The 25,374-nt window shown below is 37.2% G+C and overlaps 2 protein-coding genes across 3 annotated transcripts in view; one reads left to right on the plus strand and one right to left on the minus strand.

Moving 5' to 3' along the window:
- Positions 1 to 432: 432 nt before the first annotated feature.
- ddx39aa (DEAD (Asp-Glu-Ala-Asp) box polypeptide 39Aa) lies at positions 433 to 8,650 on the minus strand. The gene is made up of 10 exons (XM_067403069.1): positions 8,570 to 8,650; positions 7,218 to 7,430; positions 5,018 to 5,145; positions 4,308 to 4,584; positions 4,092 to 4,210; positions 3,808 to 3,939; positions 3,614 to 3,723; positions 3,387 to 3,531; positions 2,335 to 2,482; positions 433 to 665 (listed from the first exon to the last, which is right to left on the minus strand). The coding sequence occupies exons 2-10, from the start codon at positions 7,423 to 7,425 to the stop codon at positions 649 to 651; spliced, it is 1,284 nt and encodes a 427-aa protein (XP_067259170.1). The 5' UTR covers positions 7,426 to 7,430; positions 8,570 to 8,650; the 3' UTR covers positions 433 to 648.
- Positions 8,651 to 10,642: 1,992 nt separating this feature from the next.
- The window catches only part of evi5l (ecotropic viral integration site 5 like), a 61,043-nt gene continuing 46,311 nt past the window's right edge, over positions 10,643 to 25,374 (plus strand). For both annotated transcript variants that reach the window (XM_067403221.1, XM_067403220.1), the window contains exon 1: positions 10,643 to 10,816. The gene's annotated coding sequence lies outside the window, so the exon portion shown is untranslated. The remainder of the gene's footprint in view (positions 10,817 to 25,374) is intronic.

Consider the following 25,374-nt stretch of genomic DNA (forward strand, 5'->3'; position numbering starts at 1 on the left):
GATTATAATTTAAGATACCATCTAAAATAATTTTTGTGACCACAGTTAAATCATTATATAAAGATTATGAAAAATATAAGCATTTCAACAATTTAGTCATTTCAAAATACATTTCTTAATTTTATGTGTGGTATAAAAGTTTGTTGTCCATTGTAAGTCCTAAAAACTTGGTTTCTTTTGCAACTCATAGGTTCTCCCTCCATGAAAAGTTCTGGATCCAAGATTGTAGAAGGCAGAAGTGCATACAGTTTTGGATTTGAATAATTTAAATCCATTTATCACTGACCCAATCATATATTTTGTTTATGTTGAAGTTGTTCTTTGTAGCAGTCTATAACTGGAATGGAAGAAACCATTAAAGAATGACAATTGACTTAATAAAGAGATTTCAAATATCACGCAAACAAATTATGTAGTATAAAATGTTTTTAATTCTCAAACCAAACAACCACAATTAACAAAAGTAAAAAAGGACTCCCCACCAATCCCCTGGAACAATAAAATAAAGTACACAAATGGAAAAAGAGGCTTTTAGGGCATGATCATATGAAAATAAAAGTGGGCGGTTCTCTCTTCCGCTGTCACAGATACTACACTGAGACACAGATACGGAGAGCTGGACAACCATCACTTCAGCACACATCTAGCTCATCTGGACTGCTCAACTAGAGAGAGAGGGAAAGAGAGAGAGAGAAGTGTTAGGAGTAGGGATGTCAATTTACATAAATTCCCATAATCGATCGTCGTTTAAATTTACGATCAATTAATCGTTAAACTCTTAAATCCGAAACGGGGGCTCTACTAAGTTATGCTATTTCACAACCACTTGCTTAACCAGCACAAAATAGATGTCATTTTAAAGCTTAGAAGCTGGGCTCTTTTTTTTGGACCCTTGGTCACAAATCCATTGTATGGCTTGAAGACATTAATATACTTAGAATACGTAACTACGGTGCACTCACTCAATTTTTCCTTGTGTGTGCTGCATGTGTTTTACGCATGAGCCGCACACACCTCAAAACTAGACACTCTAATGATATGAATACCTTGCTTAAATTGTCAGGTTATTGATTAAATTATCGACAATCAATCGACGTTAATTAGGATGCAAACAGTTATATACACACAAACAACTGGTGAAAATAAGCTTTATGTAGAAGACAGCAAATATCAAACAAACAATACTTGAGACTTCTTAAACTAGGGATGAGCTGATTCAATACTCCATACCCATCCAATATCATTCTGATCATGTTTGTTGTCTAAAAAAAAAAAAAAAAAAAATCTGTGCAGTACATTCCAAAGAAATGCTGTAGTGCAGGGCTCTTCAATTGACAGGCCAGATTTGGCCCACGAGCCGCCAGTTGAAGAGCCCTGCACTACAGCATTTCTTTAACGATCTTCTGAAATGATTTGGATTCGTTCGGACCGCTGTCACTGAATCATCTAAAGTTGTTTCTCGGTCAGTAACAACAGCACTTTTTTTATGCGTTTCACTAGTTTACTCTGAACTACACAGCAAGACCCAGTGGATGACGGAATGAAAGCTTAGAGGAGCTGCGTTTATTTCCGGTCCCAGACACCATTATTAAACAGCGTTGTGACATCCAGTTAGAAGCGTTTCAATTCGACACACACCTCTCAGTCACAAACCACAAATCACTCCATGATTTAACTAGTTTTAAATCGGATGAAACAGCCTCAACATTCCCAACAGGACTGATGATGAAAACAGGAGAAATATTGTGCCATGAATGAAGTTAGAAGAATTTTAAATCCCAAAAATCACCACCCTTATAAACATTTACCATGAATGAACTGTAGTAATTTACCATGGTTTGTGGAAATGTGGAATATTTATATTGAATACCATGTTATAGCTATTTATATATTAGGTGAGAATTATATAATATAGAGCCCTGCTGTAGTGTGTATATATTTATGTAGTTCAACCATGAATGTATTATTTAACTCTTGTAACGCACAGTACTTGAATTTAAGATTTTACCAGATGTAGCAGTAAGAAGTCTACACTCACATTCACTTACACTCAAGCCTACACTTTTATTTAGATTTAACAAAATTGACTAGAATTACTGTTATATATATACACAAACATTTTAGCCTAATTTTTTTCCCTGTATTCTCTATAAATGAAGTAGTGTATAGTTCACAAGTTAATTAGGTATAGATCTCAATTGCTCAAAAAAAAAAAAAAAAAGTTTTGGCTTAGCAGATACTCGAGGTTGCTGTATCAGACATGAAAAAGTATTATCAGGCCATCCCCATCTTAAAACGCACAAAGAGATGAACATAAATGTGCTGATTTCTTACTGTAGGTGGAGATGTCGATTTCCTCAGGCAACTCCGCTACGTTGACTTCAAAACGGTCCTGCACATCATTCAGGGTCTTTGCATCCGTCTCATCTGATACAAAGGTGATGGCCAGTCCTTTTGTGCCAAACCTACCAGCACGAGCAACCTAAGGAGAATGAGAAGAATGATAGGAGAATGATAAGTTTGACAATCTTGTTTAGTTGTCCATGTTTCCAAGCCCACAATCTTAGCTCAATTTTAGGGTTGAGCGGTTATTACTAGGGGTGTAGATTAAATTGTGACGAGATTTTGTCAAGGTGAAAAGCAGTCTCCTGACATCTTAGGCTGGGCTGTGTTGTTGTAACCATCTTTTAGCTCTGTATCATGCTTGAAGAACAATTTGGCCTTATTTACACTTTGAATATTGAGAGAGTACTTTGACTATGGTTGCACTTATTGTTTGCAATTAAGACTAAGAGAAAACGTTAACGTTAAAAAGTTAATGTTAACTTCAACATTTACTAATACATTATTAAAACCAAAATTTGTTAACATTAGTTAATGCACTGAGAACTATTATATATTTCGCACGTGATGTTGGTTAATACATTAATATTAATAAATGAGACCTTATTGTAAAGTGTTACCATTTTTATTTATACTGTTTTTATTTCTATGATCAGTTCATAAATCATGTACAGTAAGGTCTGAAGAGACTGAAATCATACAGGAGGAGTCAGTCAGTTGAGTTTGTCTCAAAACCTTTTACAGTGCTTGAGTATTGTTGTCTTTTACTGCATATAATTCAAACTCAGAAAGTAGAACTGAAATGACATTCATTACAAGATAATTAGCTAAACATTTCAAATGCACCTGCAGATTATTTTTCTAGTCATGTATTTCATCTTTGAGGATTTCTTAAAAATAGTGTAAAAATCTAATTTTGCCTCGCTCTCGTGAACTCAATCTCGTGTCTCGTCTCGTGAGCTACCCGTCTCATCACACCCCTAGTTATTACATTTCTAGATTTGCTGAAAAGTAGAATGCCACAGCGCATGATGCATAAATACCCTGTGTAGGTATGTGTCCGAGTCCTCAGGCATGTCATAGTTGAAAACTATATTAACACGCTCAATATCCATCCCACGACCAAACAGATTAGTAGCCACCAGGATCCGCCGTTGAAAATCTTTAAACTGTTGATACCGGGACAATCTGCAGGAGAGAGGATGAGAAATGATTTCAGCATTTGCATTTTTACCTAACCACTGCAATATCATGGGAACAAGTGACTCACCTTTCTTCCTGAGCCATTCCCCTGTGGATCGCAATGGCAGGGAAATTCTGTTCCACCAGCAGCTGAGAAAGAGCCACACAGCGTGGAACTGACTTGACAAATATCACCACCTATAATACGCAAAAACCATTTGAGTTGACAAGGACCCGCTTTCAAAGCCAATGACTGTAAAAACACGATGAAATGACGGTCACCTGGTTGAACTCAAGAACATCAAGAAGGTCAAACAGTTTGCGGTTCTTCTCGCTGTCTTTCAGTTTGACATAGTACTGCTGAAGACCATGGAGTGTAAGCTTAGTCTCATCATCAACAAACACCTCCATTGGCTGCAAGAAGAGAAGAACACCTTGGATCATTGTATCAAAGCGTATCTGATAGGAGTTTGAGGAGTGTGGGTGCATGCATACAAAACTGCACAACCCTAATTAAAATTGCAAATTAAATGTATTTATAAGGAGAAAAGAAAAAGATGACTCACATCCTGCATGAATTTGCGACAGACCGGTCTGATCTCTTTGCTTAATGTGGCACTAAACATCATGCACTGCTTCTCGTGAGGCGTCAGTCTGAAGATATCCTGGACATCCCGTCTCATATCTATTACACAATCACACACAGTTAGACCTCCGGTGAATGAGAAAACATCCAATTCCATATAGCAGCTCATACAATAAAAACAAAAGAAGAAACGCACCCAGCTGCTCCAGCATCTTGTCACATTCATCCAATACAAAGTGTTTGACATTTTTGAGGTTCAAAGTCTTGTTGCGAATGAGGGCAAGGATCCTCCCTGGTGTTCCCACCACAATGTGAGGGCAGCTCTTCTTCAATACGTCCTCATCCTTCTTTATGGACAAGCCACCGAAGAAGACAGCACACTTAACGTTGGACATGTACTTAGAGAAGCGTTCGTACTCTTTACTGATCTGGAAGGCCAGTTCACGTGTGTGGCACATAACCAACACAGAAACCTGCAGAAAAGACAATGACAAAATGGTACAGGGTGAAAAAAAAAAAAAAAAAAAAAAAAAATTTAGCTGGCTTCACCATTCACAACTACCACAAGAGCTGACACTAGTCTTTATCCAAGATAACAGTCTGCAACAGTATGGAAAACCACTTGCATGGACCCAGATGAAGAGTTAGTCTACTGCTGATTCTTCTTACAAATTAGAAGATTTAATACTAAACCTGAACACTTTTCTGAGATAATAAATGGAATAAATCACTTATTGGAACAAAAGTTATACGGGCAGTTAAGCAATCTTAAGTTAAGCAAACTTGCAAAGTTCATGACAATGTGCCCCAACATTTCTTGAAAATGTATCTGTTTTATTATATAAATTGTTAGTTAAACCGTAACATGTTTTTTAGTTTATAAGTTTTAGTGCAATTAATACACACCTGCCCATCCACTGGCTCGATCTGTTGGAGTGTGGCAAGCACAAATACGGCAGTTTTTCCCATACCAGACTTTGCCTGGCACAGGATGTCCATGCCCAGGATGGCTTGTGGAATGCACTCATGCTGGACTGAGGAAAGGATAAAAAAATAAAAAATACATTAGGAAAAAAAAAAATCCATGAACAAAGATTTTTACAAGTAGGAGTCAGTTCAGTATCATTTTGTGTGAACTCAACCAGGATACTCTAAAAATGTCACTTGCAGTTAGGTCAGTGTCGCATTGTCACTTATGTTTATAATTTGCACATCTTTTTAAGTCTTGCAAATTTAAACAAAGCATTAAACACTCGTGCGCTCTTTGAGAGACAGTGAGCTCATGCACACCCAAAGCGTGTACATAAAGCCACCCCACAAACAGCTCGCAAGTACCAAATTCAATTCTTTTCATAGCGAATCGCTCCCAAATTGAGAAATTCATGCACATGCAACACGGACCAAAGACATGTAACCGAACCAAAAACAGGAAGACGAGACAGAATCCTCACGCATGTCGGTTTTTCTCGTCATAGTCGCGAGTTTGCCCATGACAGGCATCAGACGCACATCTCCATGCAGCAAATCATTTGTGTGTGTGACGGATGGATTCCTGCCGGTGTTTTGACTACTTTACACATTTTATAAGCTCTTCACGAGTTCCCAGCTGCCCAAAATACCATCAAATGCAGGCTACGCACACACAACGAGCGCATTTACCTCAGCAAACAGCATTGTTTTGGATGTTCGGTAAGTTCAGTCTCAAAATAGGCAATACGTCATAAAGTCCGACCAATCACGATGTGAATGTATCCCTGTGCCTTAAGGTTCGGTATCTTTTGGTTCGGTGATAAAATTGCCAATCTGAATGCTAACCGGACAAGGGCTTAATGTTTTTTTTTCTTCTTTGGTCCGGAACAAATGAACCAAACGAACCGTACTACGAGTGTGAACGCACCCTTAATGTCTGTAAAATCCTGAGCAGAGCATCCCTGAAGTAAACAGACCCCATGATCAATCTCGGCCAAAATTGCTTCCTGTGATCTGCCCCAAAAGTCCTGATTGGAGCACCCTTAATGTTTGCCTCTAGATTTAAGAGGCAAATAATGCCCATATCTTGTAGTGGACTTGGATAATCGAACGTAAATGTGAAAGAACAAGGCTTGTAGCTACATGCATTGCTAAATGCTAAATCTTTAGTTGACTTGCCAATTTGCTAGACTGTCTGTTACTCATTTAATGAACTGAAGTCTTATAGTTGTTAGTTTAGTAACTTAAATTGACTAATAGACTTTTTTACAGTGTAATAATAGCAGCAAAGCAATACAATTTTACAAACTTTACCATTAAAAAAATAAAATCATGTATATGGTAATACAATAAAAATAAACCATGCCAGCATTAAGAAAATCTGCATGTTGATCATAGCATTTAAATTTGCACTTGAATTCAGTTTTCAGTCATGTGACTGCCATGCAGAGAACAACATTACAAAACTTTCAATTTTTCCATCTCAAAAGAATAAAAACAAAAATGTGAACAAAATGCAAGTTTTGGGCACTTGTGATCTATATACCAGCACCTGCTGCAGTATTTCAACCACTAAAAACAGCGGGATGTTAAAACACCAAGATGTTTATGTCTGTCTTTCTTCAGTCGAAAAAGAAATTAAGCTTGAGGAAAACATTCCCTGATTGTTCTCCATATAGTGGACTTCACTGGGTTGAAAGTCCAAATTGCAGTTTCCTGCAGCTTCAAAGTGCTCTACACGATCCCAGCCGAAGAATAAGGGTCTTGTCTAGTGAAACAATCAGTCATTTTCTTGCAAAATGGCGCATCGCAGAGCTGGTGCAAGATGAGCATTTGTGGTTAAAAAGTATATCAATTTTTTTTTTTTTTTTTTCTTGAAAATCACTAGATTAAGACCCTTATTCCTTGGCTGGGATTGTGTAGAGCCCTTTAAAGCTGCAATGAAACTGTAATTTGGACCTTCAACCCATCGGTACCCCAATTAAGTCCACTATATGGACAAAAATCCTGGAATGTTAATTTCTTTTCGACTGAAGAAAAAGACAAAACATCTTGGATGACATGGGGTTGAGTAAATTATCAGCAAATTTTAATTCTGAAGTGAACTAATCCTTTAAACTTATACACAAATCCTCACCCTCTGAAGGATGTTCAAAGCCACAGTCGACGATCGCGCGGAGCAGCTCTGGCTTCAGGAGGAAATCGCGGAAGCCGGAGCTGTGTATGGAGACGTAGGAGCCTTTCACCTCCTTCTTGCCGGCTGGGACTGCACTGTCAACGGCGGTCTGCGGCTCCTCGTCTTCCTCGTAGTCCAACAGCTCATTATCAACATCGTTTTCAGCCATGGTAACTTTGGGAGCAACAAGAGGGAACATACAGATATAAATAACGCAGTTATACCAATGCATTGATGCAAACAGTTAAGAGGAAAAAAGGTGAGAGCATTATGTAAAGTGGGGGCATGCTCCAAACAGATGTTTTTTGTTTTTGTGTTGTTGTTTTTTTTTTAAGTTATTTGCTTAACATGCTCATTTGCAGTTATTTTGAGGGATTTTTCTCATTTTTTATTACCTTATATGTACAAAATGTAATTTTTCACAGAAAAAAAAAAAACAATGTTGCAACATTTTAACAAAATTGGAAACTGTTTTCCCTCTCTTCTCCATTCCCACATATAAGACTTCGATACATAAAATATTACAGTAAAAGGAAACACTACAGTATTCACTGAAACAACCAGTTCACCATTTACCCTTGTAAGGTCACAAGTACCCTTATAAGACCCCCATCCCATCCCCCCATCCCATTAAAACACTTACTCACTGGATCTATGCAAATCCCATAAGTGACCTATTTTGATCTCAAAAAGGTGAGTTGATACTGAGTTTGCATCTATGCAACGGTACAGATCGATACTTACACGAAGAATAAAAAAATGCTGCTCAGTTTTGAAAAAGCCTAAACTAATGAATAGATATTATATAGCATTATCCAGCTCCTCGAAATTCTCTTCAAATGATCACTTATATCGTTCTCTTTTCATCAGTTGTACCTACATTAGGTTAAAGCTGAAACTATTAACCACGATTCAAGTTGCTATACACGTATAACCTGCTCCGATTTAGCCGCTCTGCGTGTAGACAATAGAGCCGCCATTCACTGTCCCATCTAAACCGATCTTCTGATCTAAACCAGCAACACAATCCGCATTTTTCCACAAGTGTGTAGAATATCCAGGACTATGAAAGCTTCAGATGTAGGTGAAGCCATGAAATACGAGGCGGTTTGGACGCAAATCGGTGTCGTTTTCGCGCGTTGGCTTTGAGCCTCACAGGCTGCACGGCTAGATAAACGCGAGGTGTCTGTTTAGTTACTTAGATTTGTTACTAAAAGTATCTCTAAAATAAGGTTAAATCATGAAGCGAATAGCATTAATTATCCTGCGTTTTACAAATCAGAATTAGTAAATGTATCAAAAACATAAATTACCTTGCAACGTTGATACTGACCGTCGGTACTCAGAAATCGTGTGGTTAGGCCTTAAGTTTATAGCGCTTCCCGGAAATAAAAACCGAGCTCTCACATTGGCTGTATTCAACGTCAATCATAGTTGAGAAGAAGGATTGGGTAACGTAAATGCGCGTCGATGTTGTGGGCGGGTTCAAAACCCAGTCGTCAGCCCTCATACTCTAAAATGTCCACACGATGTCACTATATGCATTGTGATTTTTGGCCAAAAGTGTATAAACAGTGCGACATAAAATCCGAACCACGTTAACAAATCTGTTTTCCCCCTTTAAACGGTTTTGGAATTTTTAAACCCGAAAAAATAAATCATAACAATAACAACTATTTTATATGCAACACTAAAGCCAAAGTAAACAAAGCCCTGTTGGCATAATTGTAACATTTTCAATATTAAAGGATTAGTTCACTTTCAAATTAAATGTTCCTGATAATTTACTCACCCCCATGTCATCCAAGATGTTCATGTCTTTCTTTCTTCAGTCGAAAAGAGATTAAGGTTTTTGATGAAAACATTCCAGGATTATTCTCCTTATAGTGGATTTCAATGGAGCCCAAATGGTTGAAGGTCAAAATTACAGTTTCAGTGCAGCTTCAAACCATTCTACACGATCCCAGACGAGGAATAAGGGTCTTATCTAGAGTAACCATCACTCACTTAAAAAAAAAAAAAAAAAAAAGAAGTATACATTTTAACAATAAATGCTTATCTTGAACTAGCTCTCTTCTTCTTCTTCTCTATTTGAATTCCAGCAGTGTAGACACTGCTAAGTGTATTACTGCCCTCCTCAGGTCAAAGTTTGAACTAAATTGTCATATTCAATATGCTAGTGCAAGTTTATAACAATTAGTTCAAACTCTGACCTGTGGAGGGCAGTAATACACTTAGCAGTGTCTGCTGGAATTCAAATAGAGAAGAAGAAAGGTAGTTCAAGATGTGCATTTATGGTTAAAATTTGTATTTTTTTTTTTTTTTTTTTTTTTTTTTTTTTTTTAGAAAATGAGCATTGGTTTCTCTAGATAAGATCCTTATTTCTCGCCTGGGATCGTTTAATGCTCTTTGGAGCTGCACTGAAACTGTAATTTTGACCTTCAACTGTTTGGGCTCCATTGAAGTCCACTATAAGGAGAAAAATCCTGGAATGTTTTCATCAAAAACCTTAATTTCTTTTCGACTGAAGAAAGAAAGACATGAACATTTGGATGACATGGGTGTGAGTAAATTATCAGGAAATTTTAATTTGACAGTGGACTAATCCTTTAACAAGAGTATGGCCAACTATCCAACTGAAAATATGTGACACGTGACATTCTGAAACATTTTTCAGTTCAGTTTTTCAGCATAAGTGTTACGATGATAATATAATTTGTAAAGAAAAATGCTAAATGTCACTAGTAATTTCAGAATAGTGTAAAACCACTGTATGTAGGTTATTTTTAAACTAGATCTATTCACTTAAAGAGAAAAGAGCGGATCAGAACATTTACTGCATTTTATGGAGTAAAAAATAAAAGAATAAGCCTGTAGATTGATTATTTTTCCATTGCTTTTTGTATATGATTTATGAGAAAGTATAGCAGTTATCGAAAAGAATCTTCAGAAGATAATAAACCGGACAAAACTGAACAGTTACACCAATCAACACCGCAACATCACCTGCCCGCTGCCCACTGTGGCTGAGGTTAAGAAGAATAAAGGATTGGTGGGATGAGCTGTCAATCACGGCTCTTCCAGTCTAATCTATCCTCCTATTGGTTGAACGTTTGTCAGTCGCATGAGATCCGCTGACGTTAGAACATTTCACTGTGGTCCATTTTGAACGAGACCCTGAATTAAACGCAAAACAAATTCACATTATGGATTGGTTTTCATCGGATATTTATTGTAACAAGACAGCTTTTGATTATTTGTATCAGCATTCGTATTAAATCAAGGCCAAGGTAGTAGGCGGGACCTGGGCGGGGTTTTCTCTTGTAGGCGTCGACCGCAGCTCTCCTTGAGGAAGCTCGCCCTGACGACTCATATTTTCCTCTAGATGAGCATCCACATCCAGTATATCCAATATGGTGCCCTATTCATTTTCCGACTTACCCTAATGGTCCAACGGCTTCGTACAAGAAAGGATTGCCGTAATCTGCCGGTTTTGTGACCGATCATCTTTAAAATGGCAAGATCGCCGGAGCAGCTTCAGTAATGAGACCGAAATTCAGGTGGGCATTGGTCTATGCATTTTCCATCACTGACAGTGTGTGGTGGCTGGTTGTGTGTATGTGTGCACTCATCCATTGGTATACAATTTTCATTTATTTTAAAAATGTTAATCAGGATGATATGACATAGAGAGGTTGGGAAAACCGGAGAAATTCCAGCGCATCCCACTCGTGCTCCCATCTCTGAAGCAGCAGCGGTGATTTGCCTGCTGCTCATCTGCTAGTTGCCATGAGGAGAAAAAAAAATCATCCACACCCTTATAATTTTACACGGAAATAAATGTGATGATGACCTAATTTAATAGTCACCAAAATAAACATTGCGTTTAAATAACACTGCGCTCTGAATTTTATTCCCCATTGCAAAGGCTTTTGCTTTTAATGTCCATACGCTGCACAATCAAAACAGTCATTTCACCAAATTCCCCTTTGCAACAGCAAATATAATGTGTTAGTAATCCATTGTACACCTATAGTAAGAACTGGCATCCCCCTGGTGGTGCATTTGCATGAGGGTTTGCTGAGTCCAGACACAGGCTTTATAATTGTAGTTCCCAATAATAGTCTGCATTACACACGTTGACTAACGGTTATGGCTATTTTTAAGCCTTCTGTCTTCTTTAAAGACCCGAAGAGCTTGTTGTATTTTATAGCCTATATGGGAATGCGTAAACAAGTATCAGACTGTCATGCACATATCCTTTTTTTGTCACAGCGTTTTGTTGACAAACCAAAGGGAAAAATGTCTTGGTGAGCTGTTATGTTGTTTTATTTTGGTTTGTGACAGTTGAAGAGATTAATTGTCTGGTTCTTGTCTGCTCTACTAATGATTAAGGGCATGATTACATGTTTTGGTAGGAGGAGAGTTTACTTGTTTGAGTCGGCATTTAATGAATAGACTGCTAAGAGGAAAAAAAAAAGGTTTGTGGGATACTACGTCGTTTGTTTTTCTAATTTTCTTTTTAAATTCATGATTATTTAATGAATTATTTATTTTTTGTCTAAAATAAGTAGATATTGTGATCTTTCTCTGAAAACGATGTTATTGCAGTTGACTATTTTTATCGGGTGTTTACCGTTGGAGCTTTATTGCTTGACGCGCATTGTAATGTGTTAACGTGCTTGATTTGAGTCATTAACAATGTCACTAAATCTGTGTGAGCAAAATCTCTTAACCATTGTAACATTACATTTGTTTTAATGATCCAGGCCTGATAAGATAATAGTGACCTCATCATCTCAGTCAGGGCCTCTCTTTATTCACTCTTAAAGGGTTAGTCCCCCCCAAAATGAAAATAATGTCATTAATTACTCATCCTCATGTCGTTCTACAGCTGTAAGACAACACAGATTAAGATATTGTTGATGAAATCCGATGGCTCAGCAAGGCCTCCATTGCCAGCAAGATAATTAACACTTTCAGATGCCCAGAAAGCTACTAAAGACATATTTAAAACAGTTCATGCTTACAAACTTAAAGTTATGAAGCGATGAGAATACTTTTTGTGCACCTAAAACAAAATAGCAAAGCCATTCAAACTCTCAAGATCCATAAAGGTACTAAAAACATATTTAAAACAGTTAATGTGAGTTCAGTGGTTCTATCTTAATATTATAAAGCAATAAGAATGCTTTTTGTGCACCAAAAAAAACAAAATAACGATTTTTCAACAATATCTAGTGATGGGCTGATTTCAAATCACTGCTTCATGAAGCTTCGGAGCTTTACGAATCGAATCAGTGGTTCAGAGCGCAATAGTCACGTGATTTCAGCAGTTTAGCTGTTTGATAGGAGATCTGAATCACTAATTCGAAACAAAAGATTCATAAAGCTCAGAAGCTTCATAAGGCAGTGTTTTGAAATCGGCCCATTTTGTTTGTTTTTTTGGCACACAAAAAGCATTCTTATCACTTTATAATATTAGGATAGAACCACTGAACTCACATGAACTGTTTTTAATATCTTTATGGATCTTGACAGTTTCAATGTCATTGCTGTCTATAGAGGCCTCACTAAACCACTGGATTTCATCAACAATATCTTAATTTGTGTTCTGAAGATGAACGAAGGTCTTACAGGTGTAGAACGACATGAGGGTGAGTAATCCATGACATTATTTTCATTTTTGGCTGAACTAACCCTTAAACTTATGCCCATGATGAAAAGGTCTCTGTTAATGTTTCTTGTCTCATCACATTCAATTATGAATTACATGAATCACATAGTCTAATATAGCCTATATTTACTCAATTTGATTTTACAGTTGGTTTATTTAACATTTCTGTCATAAAACAGTTGTCAAATTAAATGTTTAGCTACATCTTACCTCAAGCTCTTTCACCTTTAAAACTAAAGTGTTGCTCTGCCTTTCATTCTCAGCTTCTGTGAACACTAAAGCCCTCCTTCTTTGTTTTGATTGGCCACCTCAAGCATTTTGACTTTGATGAGTGATTTTAGACCACTAAAAAAAACCGGCCTACCTTTTTAAACTTTTGTCATTCTAACAACAAACAAGGCAAAAAAAAAAAAAGTATGAAGTGCAGCAGAGCGACATCAAGAATATCAAGTATTGGAGAGGATAGGCTACTTGATTTGGTCATATCTAATTATTGCCAGAGTCCTTCAAGGAAAGTCTGTTCACTCAACGGCCACATAGCTATTTCGGGCATCCAAGACCAAGTCCTATCTATTTGAATGGGGGAATCCTGAAATCTCAAACACTGCTTGCCGAACTCACAATTAAATAACATATTTAATTCAAATCAGCAGCAAAATCTGACAAGAACTGTCCCATAAATGTTGTTTCTTATGCTCAATTAGCATTAAAAATGTTTATTTTTTTAGGCTAGACGAGCCAGAGCGCACGTGCAGTCCTAAGCACGAGTCTCAGGTTTCTATGGTAAGCCTCTAACACCAGCTGCAGCAGAGGTGTCAAGAGTATCTGAAAACCATACTTGAGTAAAAGTACAGATACCTTGCATCGAAAATGACTCCACTACAAGTTAAAAGTAACCAATTCCAATACGATTTGAGTAAAAGTCTTAAAGTATCTGATTTTAACAGTACTTAAGTATTTTACTGATGCTGAAGGTAGGCTCAGGGATGTACTAGTCCTGAGAGACATGCCAGTGAAAATAAGAAACGATTGATTTGTAAGATTTTCTGAAATCAAAATAAAACTGATCACCTCAATATTGCAATAAATCAAGGTCGACACAACAACCTTTTAAACGTCTACAAACTCTCAAGTCTCAGCTGAGCTCAAGTGGTCATAAGTAAACCAATATCCGTCAAAACGGTCTTGTCAATATTGCGGATAAATAAAACAATGTTAAGTAAAATGAAATAGTTAAAGTGTACTGTATGTGCTGGTTTGAGCCTCATCACCAGCTGCAGTCATTTCCTCATCTAATAAATCAAACATCTGCGATCAGCAACTACCTAATGCACTCACATTCACGTAAAGTAGCTTTGTTGACAAGTTTTGGGGGAGTAAAGGCAAAAAGATATAGTACCTTCAACGCACTTGGATGGCGATATCACTTCTTTATATCAGAAACAAACTGCTGTAGAAAAAGTTAGGTGCCATGAAAAATGTAATCTGTAATTGCATTACTCATCACAAATGTAGTGGAGTAAAAAGTACATTTACTTGCTCAAAGAGTAAAAGTTGCCAATAACTTTGATACTCAGTACAACTACAAAGTAGCCAAAAAGATACTTAGATGCTTAGAAATTTTTTAAAGATGTAATATAAGTCTGAGGTGTCCCCTGAATGTGTCTGTGAAGTTTCAGCTCAAAATACCCCATAGATTGTTTTTAATTCATTTTTTTTAACTGCCTATTTTGGGGCATCATTAGAAATGAGCTGATTCAGGGCTCTCCGCCCACGGAGCTCGCGCTTGCCTTAAAGAACATTATAAAGGTTCAAACAGCTAATAAAACCTTCAAAATGGATCCTTACAAAGTGTTCGTCATGCAGCATGCCAATGTAAGTACAGTGTTTATTTGGATGTTTACATTGATTCTGAATGAATTTGAGGCTGTGCTCCGTGGCTAAAGCTAACATTACACACTGTTGGAGAGATTTATAAAGAATGAAGTTGTGTTTATGAATTATACAGACTGCAAGTGTTTAATAATGAAAATAGCTACGGCTCTTGTCTCCGTGAATACAGTAAGAAACGATGGTAACTTTATCCACATTTAACAGTACATTGGCAACATGCTAACGAAACATTTAGAAAGACAATTTACAAATATCACTAAAAATATCATGTTATCATGGATCATGTCAGTTATTATTGCTCCATCTGCCATTTTTTGCTATTGTCCTTGCTTGCTTACCTAGTCTGATGATTCAGCTGTGCACAGATCCAGACGTTAATACTGGCTGCCCTTGTCTAATGCCTTGAACATGGGCTGGCATATGCAAATATTGGGGGCATACATATTAATGATCCCGACTGTTACGTAACAGTCAGTGTTATGTTGAGATTCGCCTTTTAAACAAATGAAATTTATATAAGAAGGAGGAAACAATGGAGTTTGAGACTCACTGTATGTCTTTTCCATGTACTGAACTCTTGTTATTTAACTTTGCCAAGGTAAATTTCAATTTTTGAATCAAGGGCACCTTTAAGTACAGTAACTAATTACATTTACTCAAGTACTTTACACCTCTGAGCTGCAGTGACGCAATGACTTTACCAATCAGCGATTGGCTTTCTTATTTGGAAGGCAGGACTTATTCCATCATATTGCGCTTTGCAGTTCTTCTAATTCATAACTAATAGGAGTGAACCGTCTTTCTGTATCTATAGCCTTTGTTATTGCTCAGCGTTTATGGTGGTTTCGGCTTTGCTCTTCATACGTAATATGTGGTAATCCAGGTGTCCGACAGGTTGTGTGAACTCTTAAGACATCTGAGAAGATTATGATTTGCCTGAGGTTCCAGATTAACCCGGTCATGCTGCATCAGTACTTGTTTGGTGAAACAGTTACTATGCTGTTTAGGACTCAGGCTGTTGTGGAAATGGTACAGTAAAGAAAAAAAAAGAAGCAAGAGATTAACTGGAAATGAATATGATCTCTCAAAGGGTTCAAGTCTTGGCTGGTTAGCATGGTCCAGTTAGCCACTAGTCCTCTTTGTCATTGTTGCACCATTCCACAAGGAAAAGCATCTTTTTCTATCGGCAGGCCACTGAAAACTGTGCATTCTGATTGAATAGATTTTTGGCAAGTAATATATACATTACCCATATTTATATATTTATATTTTTCCCAGTCTACTGGCATTCTTATTTTGATGCAGTCAGCATTGTCATGATGCTGTTGCCTTGAGTTGCTCCAGAGTACTTCGTTCTGTAGCATTTACAGTTTGGATGATTGGCGCACAAATGTCCAGAATTTAGTGCCCATGAGCAAATACTGCAGAATTCAAATCGCATACTTCAACGTAGTCCTGTGCTTTTTAGGTAATGTTAACAGATTTTTCCATGTAACTTAAACCTCTCTGGATCTCTCACTTTGTACTAATATAAATAAACACATTTTTGTTCTAATGGCTGCACTTCAGTCTGTGTTTCTTTGAAATGACGTCATGATTTATGTGAGTGCTTGATTGGTCATGTGAACTGTGGATTGTAAACTGATATGGTTACAGTTGTGATTTCATCAGGACAAACAAGCCGTTATGTAGTACACATGTCTTAGAGAGCCAGAGAGAAAGGCATTATCCGCCCTCTGCAACCTCTTTTACTCGCCGTATCTCTCTTTTCCTTTCTGTATCTCTGTTTAAGTGTTCTGGCACAGTCACACTTTTCCTTTGGTTTGCAGCTGCTGGCTAACTTCATCACGTCATAATTTCAAACAGCACACAAATGTGAAGGCTGGGCTAACCCTGCATGTGTTTTGAATTTTTTTTTGTGTGTGTCTGAAAGAGAGATGATGACTTTGCTTCAGAGCAGCTGTGGCTCATTGACCATGACGATCATAACGGGCCTGTACTTGCGTTTTCCTGTTTCCATCTGAGTCTCCACTCCGCTGCTGTTTGTTGGGTTTTACTTAGTCATACTAATTTGAATTCACTGCAGCTGCTCTTAGTTCACAGCAGATGTCTTATTCTTTTTCTGACATCTAAATTGTTTATTAACCTCATTTTATTTTCTGTGTCAAAGAAAATAAAAGTTTTTGTTGTTGTTATGACTGTGATTGTCATCATTGTTACGGTAGATTTTATTTTGCCTGATTTAATGTTTCTTTTAACAAAACTTCTTCAGCACAAACCCTGTAGGGCTGATTGGTTATGTCAAAAATCATAATCGCAGCCGTTTTAGTCACTTTTGTAATCATGATTATTTAACATTGGGGTGGGAGAAAAAACTAATCTCTGAAGCATCGCAATTCTTTCCAATGATTCTGAATCAATTTTGAGAATTTCAGAATCTATTCTGAGTTTCGTTTTTAAACTCAAAAACGGCCGTATTCTGCTTTCCTCCAATTGACCTTTCGCAAAGACCCCCCCCCCCCTTAGTTACTGTTTTTTTTGTCCGACAAGCCATGACGCTGTCACGCAACACAGAGTGAAAAATACATAGCTGAGCAAAGAGGACACTGACAACACGTCGACAGACAAGACAGAGCAGGTTACTTATGATATTAAACAAAGTCCCAGCTTCCAAATTGTGTAATTTTTTTAATAAATTCAAACAATATAAAATGTTTTGTGGCTCTTTAAAGGTGCACTAGAACTTTTTTTTTAAAAGATGTAATATAAGTCTAAGGTTTCCCCTGAATGTGTCTGTGAAGTTTCAGTTCAAAATACCCCATAGATTTTTTTTTTATTCATTTTTTTAACTGCCTATTTTGGGGCATAATTAGAAATGAGCCGATTCAGGGTGTGTGGCCCTTTAAATCTGCTGCTCCACGCCCCAAGAGCTTGCGCTTGCCTTAAACAACATAAAAAAAGTTCAAACAGCTAATATAACCCTCAAAATGGATCTTTACAAAGTGTTCGTCATGCAGCATGTCTAATCGCGTAAGTACAGTGTTTATTTGGATGTTTACATTTGATTCTGAATGAATTTGAGGCTGTCATCAGTGGCTAACGGCTAATGCTACACTGTTGGAGAGATTTATAAAGAATGAAGTTGTGTTTATGCATTATACAGACTGCAAGTGTTTAAAAATGAAAATAGCGACGGCTCTTGTCTCCGTGAATACTAGGGCTGGGTACCGAACTCGATACTTTTTAGGTACCGATCGAACTGCCTCGATACTACCGAGTATCGAAAAGTGTCTTGTCATTCGGTACCAAATTTCGGTACCTCAGAATGGAGCCGATCGAGGAGAGGCGCGGAGAAATGCTTTCGCTGTCTCGTTGAGGAGCAAGTAACGTTGCGCTACATTGTTATTTATATCTAAATATATAAAACTATACGCGCGAGAGAGACCCTATGTGTGAGAGGGCGAGTGAATCAACGGTTTCGTTTTCAGTTTATCTCCGAATGGACGGGTGAGAAACGGCTGTTTATGTGAGCAGCCGGTTCACTACAGATACTGTTAACAGAAAACAAAAGTGTAGCACTGCCTGCAGAAACAGCGGAACGCGCAATGTTTTTTAGACTAGTTATGGACAGGTACAACACACAGCAGCTTTACATCAGCGTTCGTCCCTCAAGTCTATGGAAACACGCGACCGGTTCGTGACAGGCTCGTTCACCTGCACGAGCACAGGCTCTGCCTCTGGCTCCAGAACGCGAACAATTCTGCTGAAAAAGAGGTATCCGCGTCCTCCTGATACTGCGGATAATTTGCGGGTCGGGCCAAGTAATAAAAAAATAACATTCAAATTAATTGCGGGTGGATGAGAGATGAATCATTAATGTGTTGATTTTAATGAAGACACAGAACTCTTATTTCACGGTAAGACGAAACGAACTTGCGTCACTCTTACTTCCGCTTTGATCTTGTTAATAATAATACATTTTTTGAAGAACAATTGCTGAGTGATTTAAAAAGAGCCTCACATACTTAATTTTTTGCATTGAAAACTAAACTTTATTAAAACTATTTGCACTGATTTATTGTGTTGGGTAAATTTTGTTAATTTGTGCTTTTTTTGTTCCACGCAGTGGCTCAGGAGATGAGTCTTTGAGTCTGATAAAAAGTCAACAAAGATAAAATATAAAACCAAAGATTTTTTTGAGGTTATGTAATCTTGTTTAAACAGATTTTTTTAAATTGGTACCGAAAAAGGTATCGTTTAGGTATCGGTATCGAAGTCAAGGTATCGGTATCGTCTCGGTATCGAAAATATTTGAACGATACCCAGCCCTAGTGAATACAGTAAGAAACGATGGTAACTTTAACCACATTTAACAGTACATTAGCAACATAACGAAACATTTAGAAAGACAATTTACAAATATCACTAAAAATATCATGTTATCATGAATCATGTCAGTTATTATTGCTCCATCTGCTATTTTTTGCTATTGTCCTTGCTTGCTTACCTAGTCTGATGATTCAGCTGTGCACATCCAGACGTTTATACTGGCTGCCCTTGTCTAATGCCTTGAACATGGGCTGGCATATGCAAATACTGGGGGCATACATATTAATGATCCCGACTGTTACGTAACAGTCGGTGTTATGTTGAGATTCGCCTGTTCTTCTGAGGTCTTTTAAACAAATGAGATTTATATAAGAAAGAGGAAACAATGGTGTTTGAGACTCACTGTATGTCATTTCCATGTACTGAACTCTTGTTATTCAACTATGCCGAGGTAAATTCAATTTTTGAATCAAGGGCACCTTTAATGTGTTGTGACAGACTGCTGTAGCGCCTCAGCTCAAGCGGCTCATGAACCAATCATCTCTTCCTACTAGTTCATTCATAGCATCAAATAAACATAAATTAAAATGACTTTTTTCTGTTTAAAAAAGGAATGCTGTTTAAAACTCAGAAAGACGTAAATTCACACAATTTTTTAAGTTCTAGGTTAATCTTCTAACTCCTTACTGCTTTGTCGGACAAAATGGCGGATTCAGCGTTATGATTGGTTAGATCGGCTGTCAATCAAACTCCTGCGATGGGTCAATTCCACACACACTCAAAAACCCTTGAATCTTCCATAAAATATTCTTCTATACATTTCAAAAAGGTTGAAGCAAATTACAAGGGCATTTGTGGGCTTCATTGCACAGGATGCACTGTGAGAAATGAAATTTCTGTCATCATTTACATACCCTCCAGTTGTTCCAAACCTGAATGATTTTTAACAAAACAGCTGACGGGCCCCACAAATAAATAAACACAAATAAAGATATTATTAAGATATGATCCAAATCATAAGATATGATTACATTTCTGTCAATAAGTATTTTTGTCGTCCCAAACCCATAAGACCTTCATTTGTCTTCGGAACACAAATGAAGATATTTTTGATGAAATCCGAGGGTATCTTCTGATCCACACATAGGCAGCAACATCATTACACCTTTTGAGGCCCAGAAAGGTATTAAAGACATCAACATTTTGTACGCAAAAACAAAGCAAAAATAACAATTTTATTCTATAAATTCGTCTGTTCCCTGTCATACCGCTACGCTGTTTTCCTTGCAGAGCTTCAGTGTTTACATTCGAACGCCGGCTCAGTATTGGCCGGCTCCTGCATCAGCATCACACGCGTACTTCGTGTTGATCACGTGACCAGAGCCGGCCAATATATCATCATCGGATTTCATCAAAAATATCTTAATTTGTGAAGACAAACAAAGGTCTTACGGGTTTGGGACGACATGAGGGGGAGTACTTAATGACAGAAATTTAATTTTTAGTTGAACTAACCCTAATGAACCCTGAGAGATCCCACCAAACAAGTGTCTGACCAAAATGAAAATTCTGTCATCATTTACTCACCCTCAAGTAGTTCCAAACGTGTATGAATTTCTTTCTTCTGCTGAACACAAAAGAATATATTTGGAAGAATACAATTGACTACCATAGTATTTATTTTCCCTACAATGGTATTAATTGGGGGGCGAGATCTGTTTGATTACTGACATTCTTCCAAATATTTTCTTTTGTGTTCAGCAGAACAAAGAAATTCATACAGGTTTGGAACTACCTGAGGGTGAGTAAATTATGATAGAATTTTTATTTTTGGTTGAACTATCCCTTTAAAACAGATGTGTCTAATCCTGCTCCTAGAGGGCCACTGTCCTGCAGAGTTTAGCTCTAACCCCAATTACACACACCTGAACCAGATAATCAAGGTCTGACTAGGGGTACTAAAAAGCTTCCAGACAGGTGTTTTGAGACAAGTTGGAGTTAAACTCTGCAAGACTGAGTTTGGACACCCCTGCTTTAAAACTTTACTTTATTGTACTTTGTGGCGCAAGCAAAACATGACACGTTATTCTGGAAATAAAAATCAATTCCCTCAGTTTTCCCGTCTTTTACCATTATATTTAATGTTTCAACATAACCTAATAAAAAGCTTGTGCTTTCTGCTTATTGTATGATAATAAACTGCAATTGCAGTAATTTACATTACGTCATTTTGTTTGATGGACAAAGCGTATCTTGCTTATCTTAATATTATTGTTTATCTCTACTTGGCATTAAAGTTCAGCTGCATGTGTTTTCTCATTTTGAGGACTGATAGGCAAGTTATCCCTCATGATCTTACCTGGTAAGCCATTGTGTTTATGCAGTATCGTCCCTCCTTGATTGCGTAAACCACTTAATGCAATGAAAGATTTGTGCAACAAGAGATCATACATGTAATGCAGTTCTTCTGCTTATTATTGCAGTGATCAATCAATTTATGCCTAGATTAACTGATCATATTGATGATCATATGCATGATACTTGATTGTCCACCCTAAATGACTGTGTCAGCCCTTCAGTAATGTCATGTAGTCTGTGAGTGAGTCATTAGATGTCTTTGTGAAGGGCAGTTATATGGTGGAGAGGGTGTGTTCTTGTGCGTCTCTGAGCTCAGTGATCGTGGAATGTCACACAGGACAGAGGAGCTCCATAATAAAGCTAAAGCTATTGTGTGATGTTTGAGTCATACAGTTAGTCCACCACACCTTTAAGGCGAGACACGTTTTGTACTGCGATGTCTTTGTTTACAACTTTGTGTGTTTAGGGGTGTGTGTGCTTGTTACTGTTGTGATCATCTTAACTTCATAAAGATCACAGAATCTTTCACTTTATACAGAATTTTACACTTTTAGAAATGTAGCACTTTTGACATGTATGTTTAAAATTACAGCTCACATGTGAGACTACATATTTATTTCTCATGTTGGCTACCATGTTGAGATCACATGACCTGCTCAACTATCTCATTATCAGACACATTTCCATAACAGTTTAATAATGGATGGCAAATCATGTATTTCTGCTTCAGCAATGACCTTTTGTTGTCCACACTGACACTGAAATAAAGTCTTTCCCTTGTTTATTTATAGCATTTCCTTCTAGTGCATCATATCTCAAATGTTGTGAATATTGTGAAATATTCCAAATAATCAAAAATCATTCTTATATGCTGAATTGGTGCTCAATAATCATTTATTATTATTGTCAATGATGAAAACAGGTATTCTGCTTAATATTTTTCTGAAAACCACAATATATTTTTTTCAAGGTTCTTTGATGAATAGAAAGTTATTGAAATAGAACTGAAATAGGATCCTTATAGCTACTTTTATCAATTTAATGCATCCTTGATTTTTTTTTTTTTTTTTTTTTAAATCTTCCCATGAACCTTTGAATGGTATGTAAAGAATAATGTATCTATTTCAGTTCACCAGCCACTGGAATAGCAAAAAAGGTTGCTGATGGACAATATAGGTGATTGTACAGATGGAGAGATTGAGGTTTGGAGGTTTCAAGTTTAAACGTGTGTGGGGGAGGGTGTGTGTGTGTGTGTGTGTGTGTGTGTGTGTGTGTGTGTGTGTGTGTGTGTGTGTGTGTGTGTGCGATTGTCACATTTCGCTAAGAGCTACAATAACCACACTTATGATGCTCATCAGGAGAAGAAAGAGACAGATGCAACAAACACACAGTGGTGTTATTGTATTCAGTGACTAAGACACACACACACACAGAGACATGTTATTTCTATGCCATTACCAAGGCGACAAGGCCTTTGCATCTCTCTCATTGTTTCCAGTCTTTTTTTTTCAACTTTCTAAGTGTGAATTTGTTTGGTTCACATGCATTTTGAAGGGTCTAAGGCTGAACTGGAGACAGTGTTTCGGTGACGGTGAATCAGTCATATTTTAATACTGTTTTGACACCTTTCTTTAATATCTGAGAACATAGATGTTGAGATGTTGCTGTGGCTTGCTCTTGATCTGCAGTGTGGTTGTGCTACATATGCTGTAATTTTCTCTTTAGGAACCAGCTGCTAAAATTTAAAGGTGAAAGGTGAAATTTCTGCACCACAAGTGGCACCAAAAGAAAATGCTATTAAAAAATTGTCAAAATGTGTTATATTTTTCATCCAAGAGCTTTAAAATGGAAGGAGGAAGAGATGCTGATGATAACAATAAACTCTTGCTTTATTATTCTTAGTTGCATTTATTAATGTTGTTTAAGGTCATTTTAAAATCATAATTTTTTGACCGTCTCTCCATTCCTACTGCCTTGATATTACTGCTAGGTTCAGGACATTGCTGTCGTGTTTGGTCGTGACTGCACTGCGTCGACTGGCCGGAGATGAGAGTGTGTTTGTGTGTTTTCTTGGTCTGGGGGGATTGGATTCATGCGCTTGTTAATGGTTCTTTTGATTGGGCTGCTCCTCTGATGTGAATACTGCCATTGTCCACAGTGTGTGTTTAGTTTGTCTAAAAAGGTTTCATCTTGGATTTTATTTTTAGCTGTGGATTATCTTTCTACTTTCTATTGCATTCTTCCTTGTTTTAGAATGAGCTGCGTGTTTTATGTTTGCATATAGAGGAAAATGCCTGTGGCATGTTTTGGGCATTTACATTTATGCAATTGGAAACCAAGTAAATCACTTGCATATGCATCCAAATTTCACGCTAGGTGAAATGAGCCAGTGACTAATAAATTGTACGATTTCACTCGTTTTTGACCGAGTTAGAAGCAAAAAATAGTTTAGTGCAGGTATAATTTCATTGCCCGCTAAGCTTTATGCACCGTCACTTGGCTGAGAGCGCCCTCTGTTGCTTTTTTCTCACACACACACACACACACACTCAACATGAAAAAAGAGAGAGGCTTTATGCCACATAAAGAGAATCGACACGGTAGATCTAAGTGCAGGGCTTGACAATAAGGACTGGCCAAGAGTTTACCGAACGGTCACTGTCGAAATCAGGCCAGTGCTTTCTAAGTTAAACATTCAAGCGCAAGAAGATGTGAAAGAGAGCTCAATTAGGTACTTGTGCGCTGTGTGAGAAGTTTTGTGTGCGCACACATTCGAAGAGCTCACCCAGAAAGCCGCGTATGACAGCGCTCGAATACTGAATTGAGCTCTCTTTCATGTCTTTTTGCGCTTGAACAGACCGTTTCACACAAAATTAAGGATTGATTTGTATTTAATTTATACAGTGAAGACTATTTAGTGTTATTTTACGTTTTATTACTATTATTCATTATTACTTTATTCAATTTCAGTATGTAATCTACCTAATCTGTATCTAACTAGAGTTAGATCTATCTGAAAAACCTGAAAAGCACATTTTATTGGTATCTTTGTTTTTTGTGCTTATTTGTGTTATAGCTTGGAGTTTGATTTGTTTATTAGACTGTTTATTTGTCTTTAATTATGTTTAAAATGTATATTTATATAGAATTTATTCATTTGCGTTGTTCTTGTATTCCATGTAAAAAAATAAAATAAAAGTAAAATAAAAAAATTCACTAGCAAATGACAGCTCGAGCTTCATTGTGTCCGTAGAGGGTTGAATTGGCAGGGACTTTTATCCAAAGTGTCTTACAGTGCATTCGAAGCATTTTTTTATCATTATGTGGGTTTTCTAAGTATCATCCTGGAATAGTAGTGTCAACCAACCCACAGACTGCTTTGACGATGCATATTACACACAAAACTGGTAAGTACTGTCTCAGTCTGGCATGCTCTAATTTGATTGGCTGACTTCAAGGACACAGGGGTTTTTTTTCAGTCCGCTCAGAAACAAAGTTGTGTTTACAAGGTATTGGTTTGATATGAGCACTGTTGAGCATGAAATAATTATTTAAATGTTTGGAAGGCGTCATTTTAAAAGAGTTTAACATTGATAATATTTAAAAATATTTCTTGAACAACAAATCAGCATAATAGAATGAATGCGGAAGGATCATGTGACACTGAAGACTGGAGTAATGGCTGTTGAAAATTCAGCTTTGACATCACAAGAATAAATTAATTTTTAAAACAATCAAATAAAAAATAGTTATTTTAAATTGTAATGACAATATTATCATATATATCAACAGTATATAAACATTTTCTGCTATTTTCCAGTGGTTTCTCTATAGCCATTCCATGCAGACTTTCACAGCATT

Source organism: Chanodichthys erythropterus, chromosome 12 (genome assembly GCF_024489055.1).
Source record: "Chanodichthys erythropterus isolate Z2021 chromosome 12, ASM2448905v1, whole genome shotgun sequence".
Classification (NCBI taxonomy): domain Eukaryota; kingdom Metazoa; phylum Chordata; class Actinopteri; order Cypriniformes; family Xenocyprididae; genus Chanodichthys; species Chanodichthys erythropterus.